Here is a 27,437-nt window from a genome sequence, read left to right on the forward strand (position 1 = left end):
TTGTGCTTGCAGAATTGCCAGAGCTGCAATTTTCCTTCTACTCTCAGTACAGGTTTAACCATCCAGAAATGGGAATACCTGGCAATGAAATGCTGACATACTTATCTGACCCTTTTCACACTGCTGCCTCATAAAACTATCTATCTGAAGGCTCATTTGAAGCCAAAGTGGGGAAATTTAATTTCTTGTGACCACGCACACTGCATACTGTAATGTGCTGATCTTTCACTGTGCATTTGATTTGCTAAAACCAACACCTTTATAACAAACAAAGCAAAACCACATCTCCCATTTAGGCTGAACCAAATATGCTCATGGTAAAGTTTCCCAAAGACAGGTGTTATAGTGTCATTTTTCTCATCTTATGATCAGGAGTTTGAAGACAAGTGTGATAGAAATCAGAAATAATTTATACTGTCTATCAGTCTTTCCCACAATATTTCAGCCCTGATCTATTTGGTTTTCCAGTAATTCTCTCTCTTTTCACACAGGTTTTTAGAGTTGCAATGTAATTTACTGAATAATAAACTCTCTACATGCTATACCATGAATTTCCTCCACTAGGATTTGTGATTGGTGGAGATCCTGTTAAATGCCTCCAATCGGCATGTAAAGTCCATAAAGTCCATCAAGATTAATTTCATCAGTTTCTTGCAAATGATATTTTAGAGAGAGCAATTTAATACAATTTCAACTTAAAAAGCCCATAGCCAGAAATTAAATGTCTTTAAATTTTTAAACAAACATTTTTATGAACCCTCCCTTTTTTTTTTTTTTTTTTTTGTTAAGAGATTGACATTTTAAGCTTTCTCTTTCTGTTGCCATTTACAGAAAAAGCAAAGCCCTGTGTGGCATGGGGCTTTCAGAGGCTGTGTGCCTACCAGCAGACCCCATCACAACCAGGCCAGCGCTTTGTGTGCAGCCCTGGATGTGTGGGACACTGACAGGCAGTGACAAAGCAGCATCTGGGCCACCACCGCTTCGTCAGCCTCAGGAAAGGCTTCCAGAAAGCCAAAAGCCATGCACGGTGTTGATGAAGGTGTGTTCCCATACCTGGCAGAAACGTTGGTGGTGAAGGAGACACAGTCGTTTGAAAATGTCAGCGGAGTGGTGCCCGTGATATCCTCCCACTGTGCAGGGGAAGTGCCTCCTGTGCAAATACACACCGGGGAGATTTCCCTTCAAACACTACGCACACACAGACTGCATAAAATGCAGCTCTATCTCCACACACAGAAAGAGAACCTAGACATAAATGTTCTCCAACAACTGAGCTTCACATGTGGCATCACATGTCACACAACAAAAACCAACGATGTAAGCAAGGAACATACCCACAAGTCAACAGCAACCCTCCCTCCACATCAGCTAGGACAGAATTACCTCTGCAAGCTACTTTTACTGACAAGCATGTTTAAGAACCAAGACTGAAATTCTTCATATTGAATAAATATAGAATAATACAGGTTGGGAGAGTTCTTTTACAATGTCATGGGTCCAGACAGAAAGCTCAGCGGGAGCCTTGGAAATAACCTCAGCTGGCTTTGCCCAGGAGAGCTGATCTGAACCCCAGTGGCCCAGCACACCAAGGCTCCGTTACTGGAAAGCAGGAGCTGTGAGAGTGAGCACAGAGCTGCTGCCACAGAAACTTTTGCAAAGAGCAGGATTTCCTCTCACCTGTAATGCTACATAGGAGTCGAAGGCTGGGAGTCGTGTCTCCTTTGTACCCGTTGGTTACTCCTTCTCCTGATGGAGGTGGCACAGGAATTGTCATGGTTATTGGCTTATGGAATTTTCTTCTTCTTGGCTCCACAGTGACAATAGGACTGAATGTTGCTTTGTTTCCAAGGATTTTTTTGACAATCTCTTCTGGAACTGGTTGTGCCTGTCAACATAGGGAAACATACTTAAGCTAGAGCTACCAATTGTTTATAGACATGCAGAATTATTTTCTAAGTGATATTTTCTTTCTATTTTCTATTTCCTTTATATTTTCTGTATTTTATATAGAAAATTTTCCCCCCAGGATGCCCTCTCAAGGGTGATTATTGGTGAAATTCATGTTTAGTTTTTATTCAACTTATTTCGGATTTCTTAATGGCTAAATGATAGAGCTCAACTATAAATCTCAAAAGGTTCCCTGCAGTACTTGCTGAGAGCTTTTCAGAGCATGTTTGGTTTTGTTCTTAATTTACAGTCATTAGTGACATTATGTACAATTACAGAATGCAAAAACAGGCCTATTTTGCACTTGAGAAGTGAGGACTAGGCCTTGTCTCCCGGAGGTGATAGACAGTTCTCACATCTCTGCCAAACACAGATTTGTGCTCTTGAAGAACATGGCACTTCAACTGACCTCTGAACTCAGTGCTTCCTGTGATTATTAGAAAGAAATATTTGTTTGGGTCAAAATCACAAAGAATGCATAAAGTTACAGGAGACTTATAGGTAAATTTCACTTTTTCTACAGTCAAAAGTGACAGATGTGGTAATGGGAGTTTGCATCCATTTGCCTTTTTAATTTTTAAATTTTTTTAAAACTTTCAAGGCTGGTTTGATCAGGCTGACCTGTGACTTGCTATTATTCAAATTGCAGAGTGCACTGATATGCAGAGAACACGCAGTTACACTGCAGTCTCAGCAGTCACAACACTACATACAGAGATGTCATACTTCCTTCACACTGGAGAGCTCTGGGAAGGCAACTGTACAACTAGAACAGCAGAACTTGCATTTTCTCAAGATTAATCATCTTGAGATGTGAAATATCTTTAACAGAAATGTTTCAGTATGAATTTCAAGCCCTGCAATCCAAACCAGCATCTCTTTTTCACGAACCCATCAGACCTGTCATACTATTAAGGGAATTTAAGTGACAACTAATTGAACTCAAAGATGCCTTCTATTCCTATGGAATATTCCTCCACTTTCTGTGCATTTTGCCTAGGTAGAGTTTAAGCTATTTGCTCTTCCCAGACTTCACCCCTAGAAACGCCAGTGGTGAATGCCCTAAGATACAGCAGATGTACATGGGAGGGTTTTGACCCAGTAACAGCTGGCAAACAGCTGCATGTAATCCCTACCAAATGCATTCCTGTGGCAGAGGGCAGTCCAGCGACCCCGTTCACAAGCTGCTGCTTTGCCACAGGAGAAGGGGACTGCACAGTGGGGCTGTGGTGGCTCCAGGTCTTAGCTTTCCTCTCTCCATTCCTGGGGTGCTAAGCAACCACCATGGAGGTGATCCAAGAGGAGCTGGGCTTTTGCCACTGTGAGCCTGAGGGACGCTGAGTATGCCCAGGCAGACCTCAGGCGTGAAAGAGACCCCTGTCACATCCCACTGCTAAGGAGCTGCAGGCTCTGCAGCCTCCAGCGCATCAAGACAGAGCTGCTGCACCAAAGCCTCATTACCTGGAGCCCCACACGGATTCTCTTGGTCAGAGCCCCCTCGGGGAAGGAGGCCTGCACACGTGGCACCGTGGTGCTGCTCAGCACCCCGCCCTCAGGCCCAATCTGGTTGCTCTCCTGCTTGATCCTGGAGACCACTGCGAAGTACTGCGGGAAATCCTTGGTGACGATCCTGCAGATCCGCTTCTTCTCCAGCTCCTCCACGCTGTCCAGCTCTGCAGGCACAACACAGGGAAAAAAAACGTTCAGGCACCCCCTGCTCAGGTGTATCCCATGCACATCTGTGAGTGTGAGGTGTTGAATAAGCTTTAAAATGCCTAAGAAGGTTGGGGGGTTTATTATTGTTTATTTACCATAGGTGTCAAAAAAAAAAAAAAAAAGAGCCCTTCAGTGTTATCAATTAACAAGATTTGTTTTTTTCTGTGAACTTTTTGTATAAATCTTGACAATGAGGGCCAACAGCAATAGACAAAAAGACTTGTTAGGACATCTAAGTAGTAAGGTGTGACGGTCTCTGCAGTAGCAGCTGACACAGAACGGCAGGTTCGTCACACAGCACAGAAGTCCAAGGAGGGCTAAAGGAGATAGTCAAGCTTCTTTCCCCTCTCATTTTCATCTGAACTTTCTGTGCATAGCTCCAAATTATTCCCAGCCTCTTCCCACACATAGCTCTGACATAAAGAACACCACAGGAGATGACAGTCAGTTCATGACCTATCTCCCTCCATGTCAGGTGTGCAATCCAGAGCTTGGCCACCTAAGGCACTTGAGACAGTTATTGCACAGACTGGCATCCAAAAAACCCTGACCATGCACCAAGCTCTCCATGAAGCCATCTGCCAGCACTACCACTGAACCAGGAGCTGCCCTGCAACATCAGGATTCCAGCCATTTGGTTATCTGCCCCAAAATAACCTCAGTGTGTCCCTCAGTTCTACAGAACCTTAATGCATCCTCAGATGCAAATGAAACAGTCAGGTCATCAACCATTAGTGCTCTCAGCCACAGTCCCAGTTTGTAGGGTCACCAGGGCTCAGAAAGGTGCATAGAGTACCTATCCCTATTCATTAGTTAGGCACATGACATAGTTTTCCATATATGCACTGGGGAAAACCCTGTGATACAACAAAAATATAATGAATTTTGCAATTGTATGTATGTATATAAATATAAATAGATGTATATATTTGCACTGGTGCCCCAAATGCGTTGGTGAAATCCCTGTGATATAAACACCACACACAAATGGAAATAATTATGTAACTGTCATGCATTTCTCTTTGTAACTTCTTGCACTTGGCCTTTTTCTCTCTTCACTGGCTTTCATTGCAGCACTCCACAAATTTCAGCTCTTATTCTTCTCCTTAAAAAGGGAATTTCTAAATAAAGTTTGATCATCAAAAGATAACACTTTTATCAGATCCAGCAAGAGAAAGCAGAAGACCAGAAACAATACTAAGACAAAAGACACTTGTAAAAAATTTGTGAGTGAGGCATTTTCCTCCTCTAAACATGTAAGCTCAATTATAGTTCCAAAAGGATTAGAATGCAAATTTGGTAAAATGTCAGTTTGCCATTTTAAAACATTCAGCAGGTAGTTTGGATTATATGTACCTACCAGAAGTGGATAATTTCTTATCATAATGTCAGCCTCCATTTACTTTGATTCAGAGATGGATATCTGAAGCCCTCTAATGAATTAGGCACCCTGCCTGCAGCCTCTGGAAGCAATGGCTTGAGCAGGAGACAAACTGGATTCTTAAACTCCCAAGGCAGGCATAATCTTGACTGGTAAATCCTAATCATCTCCTGTTTGTTGCTAGAGAAACAACCCACTGTAAAATACTCACAGGGGTGAAGGAGAAATAAATGTCTCCTGAAGTAGAAAAATAGTGATTTTACAATAGCAGAAGAACATTTCAAAGTCCCTTGAACCTGGCAGGCGCTTCCCTTCAGAGGAGGAAGATGGGAAGGTAAGAGTGGCAGAGCAGCAGTCAGGCATGGAGAGGAGTTGGACTATATATAGTGAAGTTATGTTTGGATAATACATATGTAAGCTTCTATATGCAGTTGCCCTCTAACAGAAAAAAAAAAACAGAAATAAAAAAGCTGATGAGCAATCAAACCATCTCTCTTACTGCCCTGAGAAATGCAGCGTTAGCATGACAGAATTAATGAAACAGGGAAAACTAGTCCTGGGAGAGGTCGTGTTTCCCGAACACACCTCATGCACTTTACAGAGGGAGGTATCAACATTACTATTCTCCTCATCTGCTGACACGTCATTTCTGGGAAAAGTGTTTTAATGATAAACCTTGAAGCATTTTTTTGGTTAGATGGTTTGGTTTTGGGGAAGGGGGTTTTAGCTACAGAGAAGTATGCTGTGCACCCCATCATATAGATAAGGATAGAGAAGCATGGAGAGGGAAAGCAGAAATGTTTCTGCTTTTTTAAGTTAGTGGCAGAACTGGGAAGAATCTCTCACTGTCACTGTCTCCCAGGCTTGTCCTAACAGCCCAAGAACTCTTACAGCCATTCAGCTTTAGTGAGTCAAGAGAAAGGTATTATGAATACAATGTGTGCAGAAGTCCTCTCCTGCCAGCCACGAATATGACACACTTATCCTGCGATGGTTTGGTGCCTGATCTTCCACAGGAGTGATGGGGAAGAGAGGAGAGGGAGAGAGGAAAAGAACATCACAGCTCCCCACTCTTTGGTGCATGCTGCCACATGAACATTAAGCAGGACAGGAGAAGAGAAACCCAGCCATGTGTCCCCCAAGGTCAGAGAGGGACTTCACACAGGCTGTCTCAGGTCAAGGAAAGCAATCACACCAGTTCTCTCTGCTGAGAGGCAGTTGTGGATCAAGTTCATCCACATCTAATACCTTTCTTTTTTAACTTTCAGATAAGGTAACATAGAGCAAGACTCTTCTGACTCAAAATAGAGCTAGACAAGTCACAGAACACCTGGCTGTTTCATGAGCTTCAAGGTGTCTTTGTGTGTATCTGGTTTCCCTTTGCCTGGGCCTCAAAATAATTCTGCTAACACTGAGAAAGCAAATCTCACTTGTACTGCCCAGACTGAACAGTTCTCTGAGTTGTGCAACCTTCCCTGAGTCCTGGCTAAAGCAGTGCTGACCTTGTCACCGTGCACAGACTACAGGGTGGGGTGAGCACAGGATCCCAGCTCTTCCCACACAGAGACGTGCCCATTAAGGAACTGCTGCACTAAAAGCATGGCCCACAGCAGGCAGCTTCCCCATGGAGGAAAATACAGGAGGAGGCAAGGAGAAACTGAGGGCAGGAAGATGCTGGTAACCAGACCCACCCTCCCAGCCTCAGTGTTTCACACACATAACTAGACACTCCCAGTGCCACAAGGATGTTTCACCCTCACATAAGGCAATGTCCTTTATGGCTATTTTTGTGCAGTCTTTCATCTCGCCGTTTCACAACCTCCAGTTTAACAGCAATGTGTTTAAAAACTTTACCTGGAAATGTGGCAAAATCACTGCAGAGTGATTTATGGTGGTATTTTAAACTTCAAGCATAAACAAGGTCACACTCTGGTTTGATCTGTCAATTTGGTTATGTCCTGCTTCCCATCTGAAACCAAACTGTGCAGCTGCAAGCATGCTGCAGCCACAAACATTTGCATTTCTTGGCTCACTCACTAGTTTGCAAAGTGACTTTTAAAAGATTAGCTACCCCCGTGTGTGTGCATTTTTGCCCACAATTTGTCTACAGGTACCTCTAAAGGGTACAGGAATGTTAAAAGCTAGCAGAAGTTACATATAAAAGGAGCCTGTCTGAAAACATAATGTATTTACCAATTACAAGACAGAGACCTACTTCCTAAAAAAATAATAAATTCAAACAATAGATTTATTTTGATTCAAATATAAATAAATTTAATACGGCCAAGAGCTGTGAATTGCTACCCTTGTTTTTGGAGCCACACTCCTCCTACTCCTAAAAATGCCAAGTTCCTCAGCCCTGTATTTGCCTAAGTACAGCACCAACCTTAAAATAAAACCTATTTAAGCAGAAACCTGACTGCACCAAAGAAAACCAGGCTCTTTACATCACGGTTCATTGTTCTCTCACGATAATAACCCAAAAGCTCTGCTGTTATTTAATCCTGCATTAGCCCTGGAGCGGCGCCTCCTGCTCGGGATTATTTCGGGTCTAGGACGAGGTTTCCCAGCAGATGGTGCTGCTTCCAGCACAGAGCGGGTTTTTGGCACTCCCCACCCAGGGCCAGGAGCCAGGATGTCCTTGCTCTCATCCCTGCTAGCTAAGGGGGACAGCAAAACAGGAGCAACAAAACAGAGGAGCAAACTGCGATCTGATTGCCCTCCTTCACTACACGGGTAGGAAAGGACTTGTGATCGCAGCAGGTTTGACAGAGAACGGACCAGCTGCTCCCAACAGAAAATGGGCACTCCTGCAGCACCCCGTGGCACTTAGAGATGATTATGCAGATGAGTTTTCTCGCAAAGACACACTAAATTTCTCTAAATGACTATGTGGCTGCTTTTTATTTAAATGAAAGCTTGCTTCTGCCTCCAGAGTTCATACCTGGAGTAAAACTTCTTCCAAAGTTATGTCATCTGAGATGCAAGATGCTCCCCCCGGAGCCAAGTCTGACTGGGATATTTTGTGAAAAAACAGTAAAAGTTCAGATGAAAATATACCCCAATCCACTCAAGTCTACAAATCTGTAATTTTTCAGTCATTGCCTGGAAGATCTTTCACACTGAAAAGGTGTCATTTAACTAGAGTGGAATTTTGTCAAAACCCTTGCACTATTTTAATGCAGAGTGGGTTTATTTTATTCATTTTTTTTTTAGTTTTCCTTTCCTAGCTAGAGAAGGATTAAGCTAAAATGAACCAAACAAATAATCAATACAGTAGATGTATCTGCAGTATTTTTTCTCCTTTTCTTCACACAAATGATTGCCTGGATTTGTAAAAGCCATTCCTGAGGTTTGGCTTTTAAGGTGTCGAATATTTTCACTCTAACAGAATAATGCCCATCATACTTTGTGTGATTATTTGGCCGCACTTATACCCACTAACCTGAAACAGCAGTTCCCCAGAAGGAAAAAGCCACCTGAAACCCTCAGCAGATTAGAAAGTTATCCTGTGGCTCCATATTGTGAAGCTTATTATTTTAAGCTCTAAGTACTGAGGGCTTCATGGCCACCTGTCTCAAAATTGTTTTTATTTATTGAGCTCGTCTCTGTAAATTGTCAGTTTATGCATGTGTGAACTCTCTCATAAGTGCTGCAAGTTTCAGCACTTCAGAACAATATTTCTGTGCCCAGATTTCCTATGCCCAAATCAAACGAAGCTCAGTTTGAAAAGCACATGAAGCCAACAAACAAGCTGCTGATTGGTGCTGACTACCTTATCCCTGTCAAGGCACCACTACTTCACCCAAATACCAAATTATCACTTCTGATCCCATGCCAGTGTGCAGAGAAGGGGGGCAGTGGTGAGATTTTTCATTTTCAAAGGCTGCAACTACTTTCTGCATTCAATCCTGCAGCAATCATAATCCCCCAAGCCATTACTATCCAGGACCATGTCCATCTCTTGCCTGCTTCACTATTTCTAGGTGCCCTTCAGTGATGAGATTTATTTTTCCAGATCCACTGACAAAACACCTGCAGTGTTTCTGCCCTCCTGTTTGGTTGGTTCTGTTACATTTATTTTGAAATAAATAGCTACAATAAATCATCACGAAACGAGCAGATCTTTGCTGTTGCTTTGTGTTTGTACAAGCTCAGGTGCAGTTCAAATACTTCAAAGTGAAGCCTTTCCTGTTGTCCCCATTCCCAGAAGATCAGGAAATCGATAAAGATTCTGTATTTCAGATGCCCAGGGAGACCCTCACAACAGCACAACACTCAACATTCCCAACCCTTTTGCTGAGGCTGCCCTCATCAAACACGGAGAGGCCAAAATCAAAGGCAGAGCTCCACCACAGACACCTCTCAGAGCTGCCGTCCACAGCCTCATCATTTCCGTCACATGCTTTTGCTGATAATAAAAAGCACTTTCCTGCAGCTTGCACCCTATCACACTACAACTTTCTGTAGGTTATCCAGGGAAAATCCTGTGGATAAACCCTTGCAGAAAACCAAAGTTTACACTACAAACTGTTTCATTCACACTTGGATGCAAAGAGCTCAAGCAATGGTCTACCAGCAGAAGCATTGAAAAATCCTTGCTAGGAAAAGCAAGCAGTGGTGCCAAGGAATCACTGCAGCCCCACAGCCTGACTCTGCCCACAATTTGTCTTCGGGGACCCTCTGTGACAGCACCTTTGGATGGATTTGTACAGCTGGGTCCCCTCATCTTGAAGGACTCTCACATCAGCAGCAGCGTTCAGGCAAAACTAGGGAGCCAAACCTCCCTAGATGGGCATCAGGAGGGCAGGTTGTGTACCTGTGGGAGGCAATCCCTAACAGCACCATTTGAAATAAGAATGCTCCCGGGGCTGAGCTCTGTGTCTGTGGGAAGGCCCCACGGAGCTGATATTTACACTTCACTCTTGGTTTGGAATGACCTTCCCCTGGCCCTGCCTGAGCAGCAGAGACACGTGTACCTCCAGCTGGGTGTTATTCTCAAACTCATGCTGGAAAGCAACTGTGCGAACTCTGCTTAAACTTGGCAAGACTTCAGACCAAAATTCACCACTCATTTCAGGATGTCTCCAGGCCACTGCAGAACAATTTCTCCTTACTCTCTTCCCATCAGTTTAATATGGAGCACACACTGTATTCAGATATCCCCTGCACTGTTTTATGTCAGTTTGCTTTAGTCAGCCCAAGTTAGCAAACCTCCACGAAGGCTAGCCAAAGCTTTGAGAAAATATTTACCTTCATCCATGCCATTGAGTATTTCAGTTAAGTCTTCGTGTTTGCTGTCATACTGGTGCTCTTTCCACGTTTCACCATTCTCGCTCCGAAGTACAATCAGTTCTCTCTCCTTGCCTCGCATTGATCCAAAATGAGGGATTTCCACTATGACAGGGCTAGAGAAAAAGGAACCACGTTATTCTTAACCCTATTATTTCCTCATAGCCCTTATTTTCCTATGGCTCCTTAAGAAAACTACAGCCATTTTTAATAGTTAACACTGTTATAAGGTAAAAAATGTTTTCAGAATTGCCAAAGCTGCACAATCCTTTATCATTTAAACTATATTAATGGATGAATTGAAAATACTAATAAATAGCTCGGTTTTAGTGCAAATCTTTTGAAGTGTCTGCCTCCATGAAAAAAAATAGTGGCAACTTTTAGTGAGGAGAGTTCTCCTTGCTCATCTATCCCAGGGTGTAGGTGATCCAAACTGCCTACAGCACACACAGCACTGCTGACTTTTATCTGGCGTTAGCATAGTCAAAGTTCAGATTTGGCTCAGAGAGTTTGAAGGGACAAAGTCAGTTCAGAAGCAGTCTGGCTATCCCAGTGCATGCAGCAGCCATTGACTGTAACAGGAACCATGCATTTATGTAGATTTTGAACTTCAAACTAAGTCCCAAAGTTTTCAAAGCTCTCCCTGGCTCTCTGTTGGTGCAGCTCCTGTGAAGTAAGAGACTGTTTTTCTTTAGCTCCACTTTCTGGTTCTCATGCCCAGCATCACAGCTGCAACCTCTGCACGGCAAACATGACCGAGGAATTGTGAGATCCTTTCAGAATGGATTTCTCTGGGTTGAACAACATCACGACCACATTTATATTAGTTACTGTCAAACATTTTTGGGGGGAAGGATAGGGAATGAGAAGGTGGTTAATAATACACCTATGTCACCAGACAATGTACTTTCAACAGAGGACTGCAAGTGCATTACTGAACAGTTTGTATGAACAACCAACAGAAACCACCATTCACTTCATGTGCCATTCCTCAACAAAACAGACACTGTTGCCAAACACTTCACAGGCAGGATATGCATTTTAAAGTGCTAAGACAAACCGACTGAAATCACACAGTAAGGGAACATTTATGGATTATGCAGCTTTAAGACATTTAAATAGACAGTATCATTATTTTCCTACAGAGGTTGTAAAGGGTTTGAACTGCTTTGTAACAACTTGGCTAAAAGCAGCATCACATGATGGGAGAAGTGTGCAGCATTTCTGTGGTACTGTACTTCTCCAGGCGCTGGGTGCATTAACTATCACTTGAGCACGAAATCACAACAGCCATCATGGGGAAAAACAAGCTAGCTTGAGGCCCAGTTTGCACATTAAATTCCCAGGAAGAAGAGTAAGTCTTTTTTTTCCCCATGAAAATGATAAAAATATTTTAATTAATATATATATTTTAGATGCTTTTAGGAATACCCAGTCTATTTTTCAAGTCTCAAGTCTTTTAACAAAAAAAAAACAGGAATGTAGCTGCTCTCTCCCGTTGTGCACAGCAAGAAAATACCAAAAATTCAAATACATCGCTTAAGATATTTACTCTCTAGTTCAAAAAGAGCACAAGCTGAACACTAACTCTGTAGTACAATCTTTGCAGGCTAATATTTCAGATACTGTCTCAGTAAATATTTAGAAACTACACAATTTTGTGCATGACATTTAACGAGAATACTCAGTGAGAAGGTATTGAACAGGTTTGGAACACCAAACACTCACCAATATTTTGAAAACCCAATAAATTTCACAATATGGTTTGAAAACAACAGTCAAAAACATACGGAAACATTCTTACATGTTTAGACTATACACTGCAGTCCCTTTGGGTAGCATACTTGGCTTTGTAAATTTATTTTAACAAGATGCCTCTTGCAGCTTGAAAAGATTAGTATTTCTCCAATCTTGCTGAATCAATCCATTCACTTGATAACATTTTTTTCTGAACAATCTTTCACAAGCAAAGGACTTTATGCGATCACATTTCACAAATGATCTTCCCAAAACAGTCTCACTTGAGGCCTGTAAATACCTTCTCTACCACAGGGTTGAACTTAAAGGACTGCCACTGTGTATTAAAATGTATTCAATGCAGTAGAAACACTTCAAATTTAAAAAATTACAAAAGCACAGAAGTTATGAAAGCAGAATGCTGGCAGTGAATTTTACATGCCTAGAAGCACAAGGTAGTAGCAGAGCTATATTAAATCAAGCCACTATGATTTTCTTTCAGTGACATAAATCAACTGAAAGTTTTAGGAAACTTAAAAAAAATAATAATGGGAATAACAAAAAATCAGAAACAAAAGAAAAACTGTAGACATTCTGTATCTTTTCCATACATATCCTACCCAATAAATTTTGTTCCTTGTGGACCAAGCTGCAGGATTCGGCTAACCATGCTCTCACCCTCATTTAGAGGGGGAGGACTTTTAGGAAGATGCAGTTTACTGAATAACATCCATGCAGCAGGAAGAGAAACGAGAAGGGGAAATTAGGAACAAGCTGTCATTCCCGACAGAACCAGCAGTTTACACCAGGGTGCCACTCACAGTAATGAACAAAATTTATAATTAGGAAAAAAAAGGCCACATCATAGTGGATTGTTTCCCTTATTTTAAGCTTTAAAAATAGTCACTCCCTGGCACTGGTACTACGCGTACCACCACTCTGCAGTAGGTACTCCACCATCACTCCGAGTGGTTTTGCTCCACAAGCCAGAGACAGGCAGCTCCCAGCAACTCCAGAGGGAGCTGCGCACATGCTGGGAACAGAGCTCAGTATCTGCGTCCCTGTGGGTGTCTATAGGACAATTCTTTGTCACAGTGCTGTCTCTAAATACTCTACAAAAGCCAGAGGGTCTAAACCCACTCTGGGTTTTCAGTGTGTGACTCCTCCTGACTTCCAAGGCATGGTTGTGTGAGTAGATGGGGGTGCGACCTGGCCTTCCCATGACTTTCCTTACCTTTATCTCCATCCTGCAGTCATCCAAGAGGCAAAACTCTACTTAAAATGCAAGGGTTCTTTCCAGAAGGAATGGCAGGCTGGCATTTTTTAATGTTTTAAGTTAAGTAGCCTGTCCTACGTGCTCAGATGAGGTAGAGCCAACGTTTAACTACCCAGATCCACAGGATAATGGGAACGAAAGGTGCGACATGAGCATAAACAGTTAAACTCACGGAACAACTCACCCTAAAAACTGTGCCCCTGCTGGCCCCATTTCTACAAGTCGACTTGCCAATCCTTCTCCTTCAACCATGGGTGGTGGGCTGGCCAGTTTGTGCCTCTTCACCAGGCGGCAGGTGATGCGGGTGGGGGCCGTGCACTTGCGCGGCGGGATGATGATCCGCATGCCGTGGTGCCGGCTGCCCCTCATCGAACCCCCGCGGGCATCCACCATGAAACTAACCAGGAAACTGCACAGGAGAGACGACACATCAGGGAAACTCCGCACCAAACCAGCAGAAAGTCAGCAAGACACAGACTTTAAAACGTTAGAACAGTCATCCCGACCCCAGCTAAACTAAAAAGAACTCGAAGATCCTTTTAAAACTTGTACTTGCGTGTTAAATATTGGTTATCAAAAGCAGGAATTGCTAAAGCTCTAGCAACGCCACGGTGAAATGACCATGTTCTACTCAACAATTTTGATTATAAGTGTACACAAGTAGTGTATTAGTAGTGGTTTGCTAGAATTTTAAAACATCCCTTTGCTGCTGTTAGCTCTACTGCCCACAAACAAGAGTAATTAGCCTCACATGCATAAAGCACAAACAGTGTAGAAAAAGGAGAATCAAAAATCCTTATTGGTTTCGGAACCTCAGTCTTTAAAACCTTCCCCCCTGTCTCATTTACAAATACTCCTGATGGCCGCCAGAGCAAGTGCCAGCACCATGGGTAACAGTCAGTCCAGGCTACTAAGGGCTTCCACTGATGGAGAAGTGATGACTACCAAGTACAAAACTTCCTTTAGGCTGTTGGCTCCCTGGAGGAAATCATGCCATTACTTCTCTTTGAAGATTAGATTCATTAGCAAAAAAAGAGACATTAAAGAAAAAATCACACTTGCTAGTGCCACTCCATTGCATAATTTTCCATTTTTTAACAAGGGGGTAAGAAATTATATTTATAAATGAGTGGTATATTCTTTTAATAAACTCCTTCCTCTTAGCAAGGGAATAATTAAAATTAATAATTAATAATACAATAGCTTCAGGTAGAAGATGGAATAACAGGCTGGTATCAAGAGGGACACAAGTTACCAGCTCAGTCATGAAGCAGTACAGATTTTGCTTGCTCCTTATGTATGATAGACACTGACATAGGCTGACACATCCGTCATGTGGCTTCACTATTTTCAAGGCTGTTGCTAAAACTTCCAGTTTTTAAGAACTAAACCTTCACATGACTAACAGGTGAATCCATTCAATTTCCTGGTTCCTGACAGTAAAGTGAACTAAGGTGTCAGCCAGTAATCCAGGGGATTGTGATGGTTCTTGAAAAAAAACCCTCAAGTGCTCTGAAGTGTGACTGGGAATTTGTGCAACACAGTTCGCTTTGAGACCAGCAGGAACTGTATTCAGAAGTCTGGCCAACAGGGGTGGGGAAAAAGCTGCACAAAAGCAGGAGAGAAATCAACATTTGGTATTTAGTGGTCTGCAGGGGAGGAGTGAGTAGGGACACAAGCTATAAATACAGGAAGTACAACGGAAATGTTGTCCAGCTGAGTTCCAGATCAAGAAGTTGCTACATTGCCTTTCTTCAAATGAAAACCCATCAGTAAAGATGGGGAGGTAAAACTGCACTCTGAGATGATCCTAGCCCAAATTTATAATTTCTCATGCACCAGACACTTTACAATACCGAGGCATGATATTTCACAGTGATTTTCATACAGAAAAACTGTATCCACATTCCACGTTTCTCTCCTAGATAAATGCACTGTACACTCCAACAAATCCAAATGTTGCCACTAGGGTATCCCAGCTCCTCACAAGAGGAACTGTTTCAGAGGGACAGGTTCTTGGCTAACCAAATACCTTCCATAAATACTAGACCTGTGTCAAAACCAGTATGTTCGATCTTTAAATTATATACTCTGTAAGTGATAATAATCTTAGTATTTATGGACACTTATCTGGCCTTTTAAAAACGTGCCTGGTTTCTGCCCGTAGAGGAGCTGGGGCCATTTCAGACTGGAAGTTTGTAGGGTGGAGAGACGCCTGGCTGGAGCATCCCCAGGGCTGAAGCTGCAGCAGCTCCAGGGAGGTGAGTGCACCACGGAGGAGCCTCCTGGGGAGCTTGGCAAGGCTGGGCTTGGCCTGATGGCTCAGCACAAAGCAATGTTTTGGAGAGCTGCTATCCTGGACACGGTTACTGGCTTGTTAAGCCACCTCAGAATTAATAATGAAAAGGAGGCTACCATCTAGTGCAAAAATCTTACACTCAAATAAGGCGCTGTCTTCTGTACCCAAACTATTTAAATGATGAAAAGTATGTAAGAGTGAATTGGCAAAAATCTCTAGGGGTCTAAATCGACTGTCTTAAATTCGTAATAATACATTAAAAAAACATCAGCAGAAGTTAAAACTAAGTACCTACAAAAATCAGTCCTCGAGTTAGCAGGATGTTTAGGCCGTAGATTTTGAAGGTCAGTCCAGCCTCGGTAACCAGGAGCTAAGCACTGCTAGTGCTCTCAGCAAGGGTATATCACCCCTGACATGAGCCTGTGCCCCAGTGCAGGAACCAGCCCCTTGCAGCTTTGGTGTCTGCATCACCCTGCAGCCTCCAGCACAGACAAAACCTGCAGCAGACCAGCCTTTGTGCATATTGCTCCCAGACAGAGGCAGTCACTGTCAGCAGCTTCTTAATGAATTATTTCCTTGTTTAATTTTCCGATTAGTAACTTACCGTGTGAAACAACAACAACAATTCCAAACAGTAGTTCATGCACTTTCTATCTAAAGACATTAGTAGCTGATGCTTACCTAAATTAATGTTGCACTAATAATGGAAACTACAGTATGACCTCTAAAACACAAGGCTAAAGGCTAATGAGCATTTCTACTCGAGTACATGGAAGGGATGAGGATGTGGTTGGATGCACTACAAACATCTACACACACTCTGTGGGAAAAAAAAGTTTAAAAAAAAACAAAATAAAATGAGGATTCACAGAAAGACAGAGTTATCACCTTGAATCATACTGGGGGAGTGGAGAGGAATAGCTGCAAAATAATTTAGAAAGCAAATGGGAAAATTAATGTAAGATAATTAGAGGCAAGCAACAGAAAATATCAACAATAATAAGTGCAAAAAAAAGCAACAATCAGAAAAAATAACAAAAGCAACATGTTTGAAGGCCAGCTTTAGAAATTATTTGGCTTTTGCTTCACATATCATGACATATGTCATATAAAATATGCTACACATGGTAAAAAAATCTGAAAGGGAGGGTTCATTTAATTAGTCAGCACAATTCCATAAGTTCTCTGGAAAATGTAGAAGAAGCACAAGGAGAAAAGCATTTGCTGTTTACTTAGTCAGCAGAGAATTTATTGCAACACAATTTCTTCACTGAATTCCAAAAACATGCTCCTGTGTGCCGTGGAAAAGCAGTTCTTGCACTTTTCTAAAGCAGTTTATTTTCTAAAGCATTATGTATAAACATATGTGTGGCAGGATGCTTGAAAGGACTATCAGTCCATGCCACTGCTGTCAAAAATTAGTTCTGTGTGTACAGCAGGTTGGTGTAAACAACCAATAGTTAATGTAATTCAAATTACATATAGTTAATATAATTTAAAATACAGTAAACTAAAATGAATCTGATTTATTCCACTTCGCAAGACTGGATCCAGTATTTCTGAGATTTTCAATACTGGAAGGCAGTGTGGTGTGGCACACTCCTTTCTTTCAGCTAAGAAAATGAAGGAGTTAAAGGCAACACAAAGAGAGAACAGCCACATTTTACTTTGGGAAAACTGCAGGAATAAGCTCATGTCTGACAGCTGAAGGTCATTTTGGTGAGGGTCTCTACCCTTCCAGAGGCCTCAAGATTCATGATGCATTTCAATGCACTGCTTACAATGGACCCTGTTCAAAATATATGCTGGCAAAACAACTTATCTGAACTCAAGAAGAAAAACATAAAACATTCTCTTGGCTCGAAAAAAGGAAAAACCAGAAGAGTTGAAATCACTGCCAACAATTTCTACTTTCTTCTCCTTTCACTGATACATTGCTGATCTCCACATCCTGCTTCCAGAGCTCCCCTTCTGCCTGGGTTAAGAAGTAAGAACAAACAATGATGCTTTCTCCTGGCAGTGGGCAAATGGGGAGAGGAGTGACCCAAGGCAGCAGTGGTGCTCCTGGCACAGCACATCAGGGAGCCCTGTGAGGATGGAGATGGCAAACCGGGGTCAGAGCCTGCCCCTGGCCACAGACAGAACTGGGGACAGGGGCAGGGATGAGGCACCCCAAACAAGCAGAAAGGGATTTGCTGTTTAGGAAAAGACTGGCAGAAGAGATGTGAAAAGTCATGATCCTCTGCATGTCAGATGTGCTGAGGTACTGGAAGATTAGAAGGAAACATCTGTTGATTGCCTCTAAGTGAAGATAACCAGGAAAAGCAAAAGCGATCATATTATAATATAGGGCCACAACTGAAAAATAAATGAACCACTAATGAGATTTGTTTGTTTGTTTGTTTGTTTTTTTTTCCTGCCGAAGGAAGTGAATCCTCAGAACATCATTTCTGATGGACTTTGTCAAATAAGAAACGGGTCAGAAAAGCCCTGCAATGCTTGGGAGAATCTTTTGGTTCATGCCCATTTGGAGAGCTATACCTCTTTGGAGGATATCTGTCCTCTCCCAGCCATGCAGCCCCATGGTTTGCTCCCCTCTGGGCAGCAGCTTGGACCACCTCTGCATTAGAGAGGGCCCATGTTCCAAGGGAGCAGATCTTACATGAAAGCTCCCATGGCCACAGAATGAAAGTTTTGGAGGGCTGGAAGCACTGGTGAATATGCTGAAGGCCTAAGGGCAGGCAAGTACTATCCCAGAGGACCGGCAGGATGGAAACATCAGACCTATCTTCTATCAGGATGAAAAGAAACCAGAAAATTTTAGACCAATCAGTCTAACCCAAATTGCCAGGAAACATTCAGGAATAAATTATTCAACAATCATTTTATAAGGGCCTAAAGGATCAAGGCAATTAATCAAGATATTACACCTTGCCTACCACCAGTCTCAAAATACAAACAAACCAAAAATGTAAGTGGCAAGAGCAATTCATGCCAAATGGGTTTGAATTCCTCCTTTGATGTGTGGAAGTACTGCCCTGGTACCTCAGCAAGCAATGGAGGTACAGTGCAGATAAGGTAAGTGCAGGATCACCTGAGAAATTGCCTCAAAAGAGATACCATCAGTGCTTTCCTGTCACACTGAAGGGGAACTTCAAGGGCATATTTCACTGTGCTGTGCTGGCACAGGTACCAGGCTAAATGTCTTCACCATTTCAACATGGAAAAAAAGGTCTGAAAAGTCTTTGCAAAATAAGATCAGAATTAAAAGCTCTCTTGCAAAAAAACGGAAAAGGGGGCTGAAACCAACAAACTGAAATACCATAGAGAACAAATGCAAACAAAGGGAGAAACCAAACACAACACCAGTAAAAATTAACCAAACTTCAGGATTTCAAAAGGGAGCTAAGAAATTCTAGCAGATCACAAGCATTCACCAACAGGAACTGAAATTACCCAAAGGATAACTCTCATTGTGGGGCTGCTCAGGTATGCTGTGTGTCAGACCAAAGAGGAGGCGATCCTGGCTTATAAACAAGCTCTCATCAGAGGGGAGAGCTGGGGCAGAGCAGCAGGAATGTGCTGAAATGGGGAAAGCACCACCTAAAAAGAGTCTGGGACACTTTAGTCTAAAAGACAGGACTGCATGTCTTCTGGCATAGAAAACAATAGCCAAGAGACCAGTAAGATATTGTTCTCCATGTCCACTATGGATATGACAACTATGGGTAAGAAACAGGCTGCAGCAATGAGATGTTAAGCTGACCATTAGGGGAAGAAATAGTGCAACAAAAGATAGTGGACTCCTGGAGCTGGGGGCCCAGAGAATCTCTTCTTTTTAGTCGTTATTAGGACATTAAGCATATTTCAGGAATGGCTTGGCTACATTTTATCCTACAGTAAAGGAAAGGGTTGGGCTACCAGCTCTCTTTGCCAATGCACCATTCCATGATAACCAACAGTCTTCAGTTTTCATCCTACAATTCTTGACATTTTAATGCTAGCACTGACCATGTGCAGAGTTTTATCAGCTTGGGACCTAAAAATCCACTCTTGTGGATATAGATCTGTTCAGCAGATGCAGATGTGCATTGTGGGACTCTAGGTTTAGATCTGTGGGGCTTGCTGTATTGGAAATGAAATCTTTTGGTATGTGCCACACTCATTTTTATGGTAAGAATGCAATTAGTCACAAAATGTGGAAGTAAATTAAAACGGATATGAGATTTTGTGTCCTGATCTCAAAAACTAAACAACAAATATTTACACTAGACAATCTAATAATATGCAAAGATTACTTACGCATTCATTTGCAAATTTTTACAATATGCATTCAGACATTGCTACTACTGCATTTAAATCAAGTCTGTGTGGCACTGTCAAGAAGCACCTAAATTACAGCGATGACTCATAAGTAAACAAATAGCACCATTAAACCAAACTACAGACACTGGAGCAAGGAGCTTGAATGTATAAATAAAGTAGGAGACCAAATTAAAGCCCTCCATTTTTTCCTCTATGAAAGAACAGGAAACATAACATTCCGTCTCTGGTTTCATATTCCAAATAATTTAACACAGTGCAAACAAAATCATTTATGACACTTAAAGCAAAGCATGAACAACAGGAAAAGCAAAACAGGACTCTCAAAGAGAAGCCTGTGGGATTACAGTGCTTAAGCAATCAGAAAATAAAGTGCAGAAGCAAATTTTTGGTTTGATACGCAAGAATTTAGACTGACTCCTGTTGTTAAGCACCCTCCTTGAAGTCAGCGTGAATTTTGCCACTGGTTTCAAGTGCAGCAGGAACAGACATGTTATCAGCCATTACAGCAGGCTGTCTTCTGCAGCTTACAATACAGTTCCACATCTGAAGATAAAGGAAAACTGTTAAGTGACCTACCCAGAATGGATGGGACTCGAAACAAGGTTAACATTGTCCAAGGTGTCCGGAGCCCAGCTATAGTGCCTGAGAGAATCAGAATCAAACTCCCTTTGAAACGTCAGGTGCTTCAAAACAAAACAGAGAAATTGAAATTTAAAATTAACATTAGAAACACTTGTCTTAAATACAAACTTCTTAATATAATTATATTAAATTTAGATCTGGTCCTCTCCATTTAACAGTGCTGATATCTCCAGGGTTAAATTACTGGAAATGCTGTAACAGAAACATGAAATACACACACAAACTCTTTGTCTCTTCAAACATTCTTTCTGCCCACTTTTTGCACTCCCTTCAGTTTCAATAATGTCTCTCCCCAGTCTTTACTTACTTTTATGTGCCAGCTTAAAAGGACTGAAAAAAAAATATATTACCATTTGTACTGCAGTCATACACCATATAGACAGGAGTGTAACACTACCCCTCAGAGGATGCCATTGGATAGATCACTATTCAAGCAGAACCTGTGAATAACTTCCCTGGGAGTTCCACTGAGGCTGTGAACGCAGGAGGGGCTTGGTTAGTCTTTCTGCACAACCAACATGGGCACTGTTTTGTGGAGTGCCACTGCCCCTGCTCATCTGGACAGAAATAGCTTTAACCCTGTGAGGCTATAATTAACTCCTCCCTGGGACAGACACCGAGGTGTGATTTGTTTCTCCTGCTGCCCACGCACGTGGACATTCACACATCCTGTGCCCCACGGCATCCCTCACACTATAAATCCTCTTACCAGGCAGCAAAGCTATTCCAGCAAAACACTTGTTTCCCTTTGTTTCTCTTGCCTTAGGAAATTACTCCAACTAAACTTCAAATACTGTTTTCCCCTATTCCCAGGGTGATATGAAAGAGTCTCCCCAGTTTAAGAGGCACCATCCTAAGTTACATCAATACAAGCAAGTCAAGAAGAAACACAGACTATCTTCACCCAAGATGGTGTTAAAAATTTCAGTGTTTCTCGTAAGTAGGTTGTTTGCTGCTTAGAGGCAAATGCAGCTAGAGAGAGCAGCCTGTTTGGACTGAAACCTCATGGGCTGTTTTCAAATCAAATTCAGTGGGTTCAAGTCAAACCGTAGCAAGCACACGCTTCTAAAATATTATTTCCACCTGGGTTTTTTATATGCTGTCACATACTGGTAGTGCAAATTAATTATTTTCAGCAGAAATATCAGTGTTAGAAGTAAATCTGGCAAATTCAGTCATAAACACACAGGAATACTTCTCTTGAGAAGTTTCCACAAGACAAGCAGGCAGATAGTTGTTGTGCTGCTGGCCAGGAAGTGCAACACCCCCATCACTCTGGGGTTTCCAAAAACCTGCACTCTTTAGGCCTTTCTTTCATTAGAAATGAAGATCCCAGGTTTCCTTCCAAAAACTACTGACACTGTAATTTACTGTCCATCGACAGAAATCCCTGCAGAGTGTAGCTTTGCCCTGTCACTCCTGGCTGGAAGCCTCCTCTTTTCCCTATCCCAACACTTCCATAAAGGATGTTTTGTTAAACTTTGTGCTGTAACAGATGTACTTGAGGCCTGATGGTTCAAGCACAGACAACAACAATAGAGGGCAAACCTGCATATGCTAAACAGCAAATACACCACCAGACATAAAAGATAGAATGAATGCTGTCAAAACAGCGACAATTAAGCAAACAAAGTGGACTTAATTAGCGCCAGATGAAATATGTGCTGCAATATAGTTTAATGAAGACAGTTTTCTTATTCTTTTCAATAAGATATCAGGGATTCTCCAGCATTTCCTGGAGAGCCTGTGCTTTAGGCAGGAAAGGCAATACCATGGATTTCTGCTATTCCAAGTGGTTTGTAAGAGCTCACACTGAGCACGTTATTACTTTTGATACCAAACAATGTAAGATTCAGACAGGTTGTGTCAGGCACTGTAAACATTTAGATAAGCAAAAAATAAATTTAATATTTTGCTCAGTGATAAACTTGATCATCAAAAATAGGACAAAGCAAAGAAACATAAGAAATGGGCCAAAAGGAAGAACACAATTTGGTGTTTGCCCTTGAAAAGCCTGCTAAGCTGAACAGCATCACTGCACCGAGGCCCAGGCATGCACCAGGACACACATCACAAAGAAATGTTACAGCTTTCCTGTAACAGATGAAAAATGCTTGTGTTCCCTAAGCAGTAGGATATAGAAAACTAAACACAGGGCCATATAAATTCCAAGGAAATACTATCAATCCAAAATAATCTGTGCCAGACAGAGGTGTTCCTGCACCCACAGATGTGCTCTAGGTTTGGCTACAAACAGAGGTGGGGTTCCTTATCCTCACACATGGCCTGTACACCAGGTGACTGGGCTTTTAAAAGCATTTCTTTCTGACCAACTGCAATCAAACAGATCTTTTGGACATATTCAGAGCAAGCAAAAGCCCAAAGTCCGCAGTTAATAATTTTGGTGGAGAAACAGAGTAGCAAAAGCTGATCGCCAGACTCACTCATCTTACACACAGCACACATCTGTGAATTTCATTTTTTCAGGCTGTTGAGGTGCTGGATTTTCCATGCAGGGGAAAAAAAAAAATCTTCCTGTGTAAGTTGCAATCTAAGCAGTCCAGAAGAGAGTACACTGTCAGTGACATCAAATCACAGGATCCACTCTGAGTTTGGTCAGGTCCCAGTGTTCCCTCCCTGGACTGAGGGAGATTAAAAATGCATTGCTAAAGGGTGTGGCAGCCTTAGATGCAAATGTGTGTATAAAAATACTGAGGGTTCTGCTGGCAAGGATCCTGCTGGTTGCATAACTGAATATCCAGGCTGTATAATATCAGAGTTCAGCAAACAGAAAAATTTATGCTTCCTCCCAGATGAATTTATCCAGACTGAAATGATTCAGCAAGCTGCTATTTAATGGACAGCTCCAGTCATCCTGCCTTTGGCTGATTAAATTCAGAGGTTGATGTAAATTATTTCATGGAGAAGTCATTTGGATTTAGTCTGACTTGCTGCATCCAAGGTAACACGTCAGGACACAGAAATTCTAACTTTGCTCCAGCCAGGTTATGAGGTACAGTGTAGCCTGGATTCAGACTTCCCTGTGAACAGGGTCAGCAATAAACCACCAAATGCAAACAATGCAAACTTCTAAAGAGCTCTTAGAAACTCTTCTCTAACACTCCATGTTGTTATGCTGCAGTCAGCTTTGGTAAAGAATGGTTTCAAATCTTCCTCATTTGACTCTTTCCAGACTCCCAAGCCTACCAGGGATCCTGGGGAGAGGTGGCCATGGGATCCTTTTATCTTAACCAGACCAAGAGGTTGGCAAATGCTCCTTACTCTTTTACATACTGATGTCTGTGATAAAATTAATTCCCAGTAATTTGCTGCTGCCACGAACCCCAGACAGGTCTGAGCTGTACAAAAGGAGAGGAAATGGCATATACAGACAGGCAATGGATCACTCTGCTTCAAAACAGTGTGATTCCCAAAACAGCCTTAACTCCTCTCAGTTCCCAGACAGACTTTTAGAATATTGGTTTCAAACCACAAACATCTTTGCTCCTGTGAATCTCGTTGGTGGAACATAAATTGGTGCTTCCCCGGCTTTCTACTGCCATAGCAGAGATTATCTAGGAGCCCATGAATGTACAGAGGGATGAGAAAGAGAGGCAGAGATATTCTCCATCTCCCAAATGCACTTCTCCTGCTTCAGCCAAAAGGTAGGGCTGGGCTGGGCAGAAAACCATAGGAATTCCAGAGGATGGATATATTTTTGTCAGGACATGGAGGTTTGGAGAAGCCATGGCAGAAAGATTTAGCTGGTCTCCCTTTCTCATGGAGACAGTGTGCTGCTTTCACATCTGTATTGCACAGAATCATGGCTTTACTAACCTCTCAAGACAGGACTGACACCTTTTTGCACCACCACGTTCTTTGTTAAAGCATAGAGCTGGTTTTAAGTCTTGTTATGTGGTAAGATGCACCCTAGCTGCTAAACCCATACCATCTGCTCTAATGGAAATCACAAACAGAGCCAGGATCATAAAATGATGCAAAATATATTCTCAGACTGAGGAATCTTCCTCCCCTCTAAAATTTCCATTGTATCAAGAACACTTAATGAAGTCTTAGTATTATAAGGCGTCAAAGCAGCTTTAGGTGCTCAGCCCTGACAGAATTTCTTGTCCCCAGCGCCAGCAGTTGCAGATTTTGTTTTATTACCTCAAAGCAAACAAAACCACAAAATCATTGCTATGCAAGCTTTGGAAACTCTCCTTAGATGGCTGTTGCAAATTAAGGTTATTGGAGGTTTACAGCATTTCACTTAAAAGTAACAATCTAATAATAAACATTCTGTTGCTAAACAGAATCCAGTTTCTGCCATTCTCATAATGCTACCAGAACTGTGTGTAAAAGCTGTAGTAAAACTGGATAGCTTATACCACACTAGAATTTACAGACTAATACAATCAAGGTTTAAACTATGCACGTCCTGTTCCGTGGACTCTTTTCACCATGAAAATATCCTCTGAGATCAATAACCCCCCAGTGCAGGAATGCTCTGTGAAAACAGCAGCAGAAAACCTCTTTTTCATTAAAATCCACCTCATGCCCTTCCAGGACACAAACAACAGTTCCATTCCACAGTCCTTTCCAAGGAAGGATTTTTACGTGAATTTTTATCCACTTCCCTAACAGATCTTTGACATCTGTGTATCAAGAAACTCTTGAGTAATTCAGCTGGATTTGGAAATCTGAAGCAAGTCTACCAAGGAAAATGCTAGGGAACTCACAAACAAAGCATACAGTACTCAATCATCCCCAGCTTTTGGAAAAACTTTCCCACGCTATAATCAGGTCAAAAGATGCTGCTTTTGTTGCATTAGTCATTGCACAAGTGTTTGGAAGATATATAAACTGAAGAGTCTGTAATAGCTTCATCTTTACAAGGCCAAATTCTTCCTAAGAGTGAAAAAAACAAGGAGAGCAGTTGGAGTCCCCTCCATGTGGACAGAACAGGCAAAGAAATTCCCAGTCTATGCAGCACAAAGGTTGCTCAGTGTAAAAATCATTGCTCCCAGCTTATCAAAGCACTCTGAAGACACAGGTAACAGGAGGCTGGCAGGAGCACCCACTGGCCTCAGCCAATAACCATCCCCACACTCAGGCACGTAACTGGTGCCTCAAAGACTCTTTTGGTTTGGGACACTACCACCTGTCCCTTGCAGGATCAAACCCAGAAGATGGTAACCCCACCATCTCTTGCTCACAGCTCCTTTCTTTTCTCACCAGCTAAGAGAGCAGCCATAGTCTCTGGAAGCACAGCTGAGGTCTCCACACAGAATCACTGGGTTGGAAGAGACCTCCAAAATCATCGAGCCCAATCCAGCCATAGCACCTCAACTAAGCCATGGCACTGAGTGCCACCTCCAGTATTTTCCTAAACACACCCAGGGATGGCAACTCCACCACCTCCCTGAGCAGATCATTCCAGTACTTTATTATTCTTTCCGTGAAAAATTTTTTCCTAACGAAAATATTTTTCCTAAAAAAAAAAAATAAAAAAATTGCAATGCCCTACAAATCCGAAGCCCAGCTACCCAGTGGGAGAGACACAAGCACATACCTGATCCTTTGCTGGGACCAGCAGCTCTTCAATCATCATGCTGTCTCGGGCATAGGAGCTCCTGTTCAGCGTGTAGGACCTATCCGAACTGAAGGAGCGGAGGCTGTTGTATTTACCATTTATCATAGAAAGTGCGGGTGACAATGAGATGAACAGAAAATAAAAATAAAAAAATTAATACATGCAACTTCCAGGGATAGCATAAGATGGCAAAATACACATAATCTGTGACATAAATACAAGGAGGAAACTGGAATAAAAAGTATTTGACTATAGTTAAATATTCCCTTCCCTGCAGTAAGCAAAATCTCAACAGATGCCTACTGCTTTGGCAGTAATGCTGTGGTTTTAGAATAAATCTAGAAAAGTGTATTCAAGTATTCAGATGACCTTTGATAAATATCTCCGTGCCCTAATCCTGCAGTATACCCACGAGGGCAGGTCTCGGGGGAGCTGTGGGTAGGTCACAGTGCCTGCCCACACAGCTCAGGTTGCTGAAGCAGGTTTAACTAAGAGCGAGTTTTATGTGATGTCATTCTCTTTGTGGCTGAACCACTTCTGACATTGTGACAAACACCGCAGTTAGCCCTATAGTTAGAAAGGATAGGATAATAAGTTTGAAATGAAAGGAGAAATAAATTTGCTCGTTGACAACTAAGTACAGGTTCTGATGTTTTGGAAATTATTTTGTGCACGTTAAACTATTTAGAAATTACTATGATCACTCTTAATGTGTTGCAATTAAACCAGCATAGGAGTGTTTTACATTTAGCCCTGGAAGGTACATTATGGTATGTGCTAAAAACATGCTGCAGGCCTAGACATGCTTGCTACGTGACAAAAAATAAAGTAGTAAAAAATGTGAATTAATACGAAGCAACATCCACCAACATATTACACTTCTAAACTAGCAACACTTTTCACACTCAAAACTCTACAATGTGTTTCATGCATTTAGTAGTTGCTAATTGAATTTCTTTAATCCCTTAGCACACGTTCCTTCTTGTGCTGGAAGCAGAACTGGGATCTTAATTACACACTGTAGGCATATGTTAAGTAGACTTTTACATGATAAAGGGCATAAAGAATTTAAGTTATATTTGTTATAACAGAGGGATATTCTCTAGGGCTGAACCCACCCCCTGCTCCCCAAAACAAAAGCATGTCACTCTACAATGCTGAATAAAATGAAGATAAGCAATGGCAGCAGCAGAGAGATGAGAGAGATGTATGTAACACGATGCCATGC

At 42.0% G+C, this 27,437-nt stretch overlaps 1 protein-coding gene across 1 annotated transcript in view; it reads right to left on the bottom strand.

Annotated features, from left to right (window-relative positions):
* The window catches only part of ANK3 (ankyrin 3), a 196,558-nt gene that overhangs the window by 41,066 nt on the left and 128,055 nt on the right, over positions 1 to 27,437 (bottom strand). Inside the window, 7 exon segments of the mRNA XM_066324236.1 lie at positions 1,054 to 1,150; positions 1,678 to 1,885; positions 3,409 to 3,620; positions 10,298 to 10,452; positions 13,534 to 13,758; positions 20,551 to 20,657; positions 26,189 to 26,291. Coding sequence (XP_066180333.1) covers positions 1,054 to 1,150; positions 1,678 to 1,885; positions 3,409 to 3,620; positions 10,298 to 10,452; positions 13,534 to 13,758; positions 20,551 to 20,657; positions 26,189 to 26,291 — 1,107 coding nt within the window.

Source organism: Sylvia atricapilla, chromosome 8 (genome assembly GCF_009819655.1).
Source record: "Sylvia atricapilla isolate bSylAtr1 chromosome 8, bSylAtr1.pri, whole genome shotgun sequence".
NCBI classification, from domain to species: Eukaryota; Metazoa; Chordata; class Aves; order Passeriformes; family Sylviidae; genus Sylvia; species Sylvia atricapilla.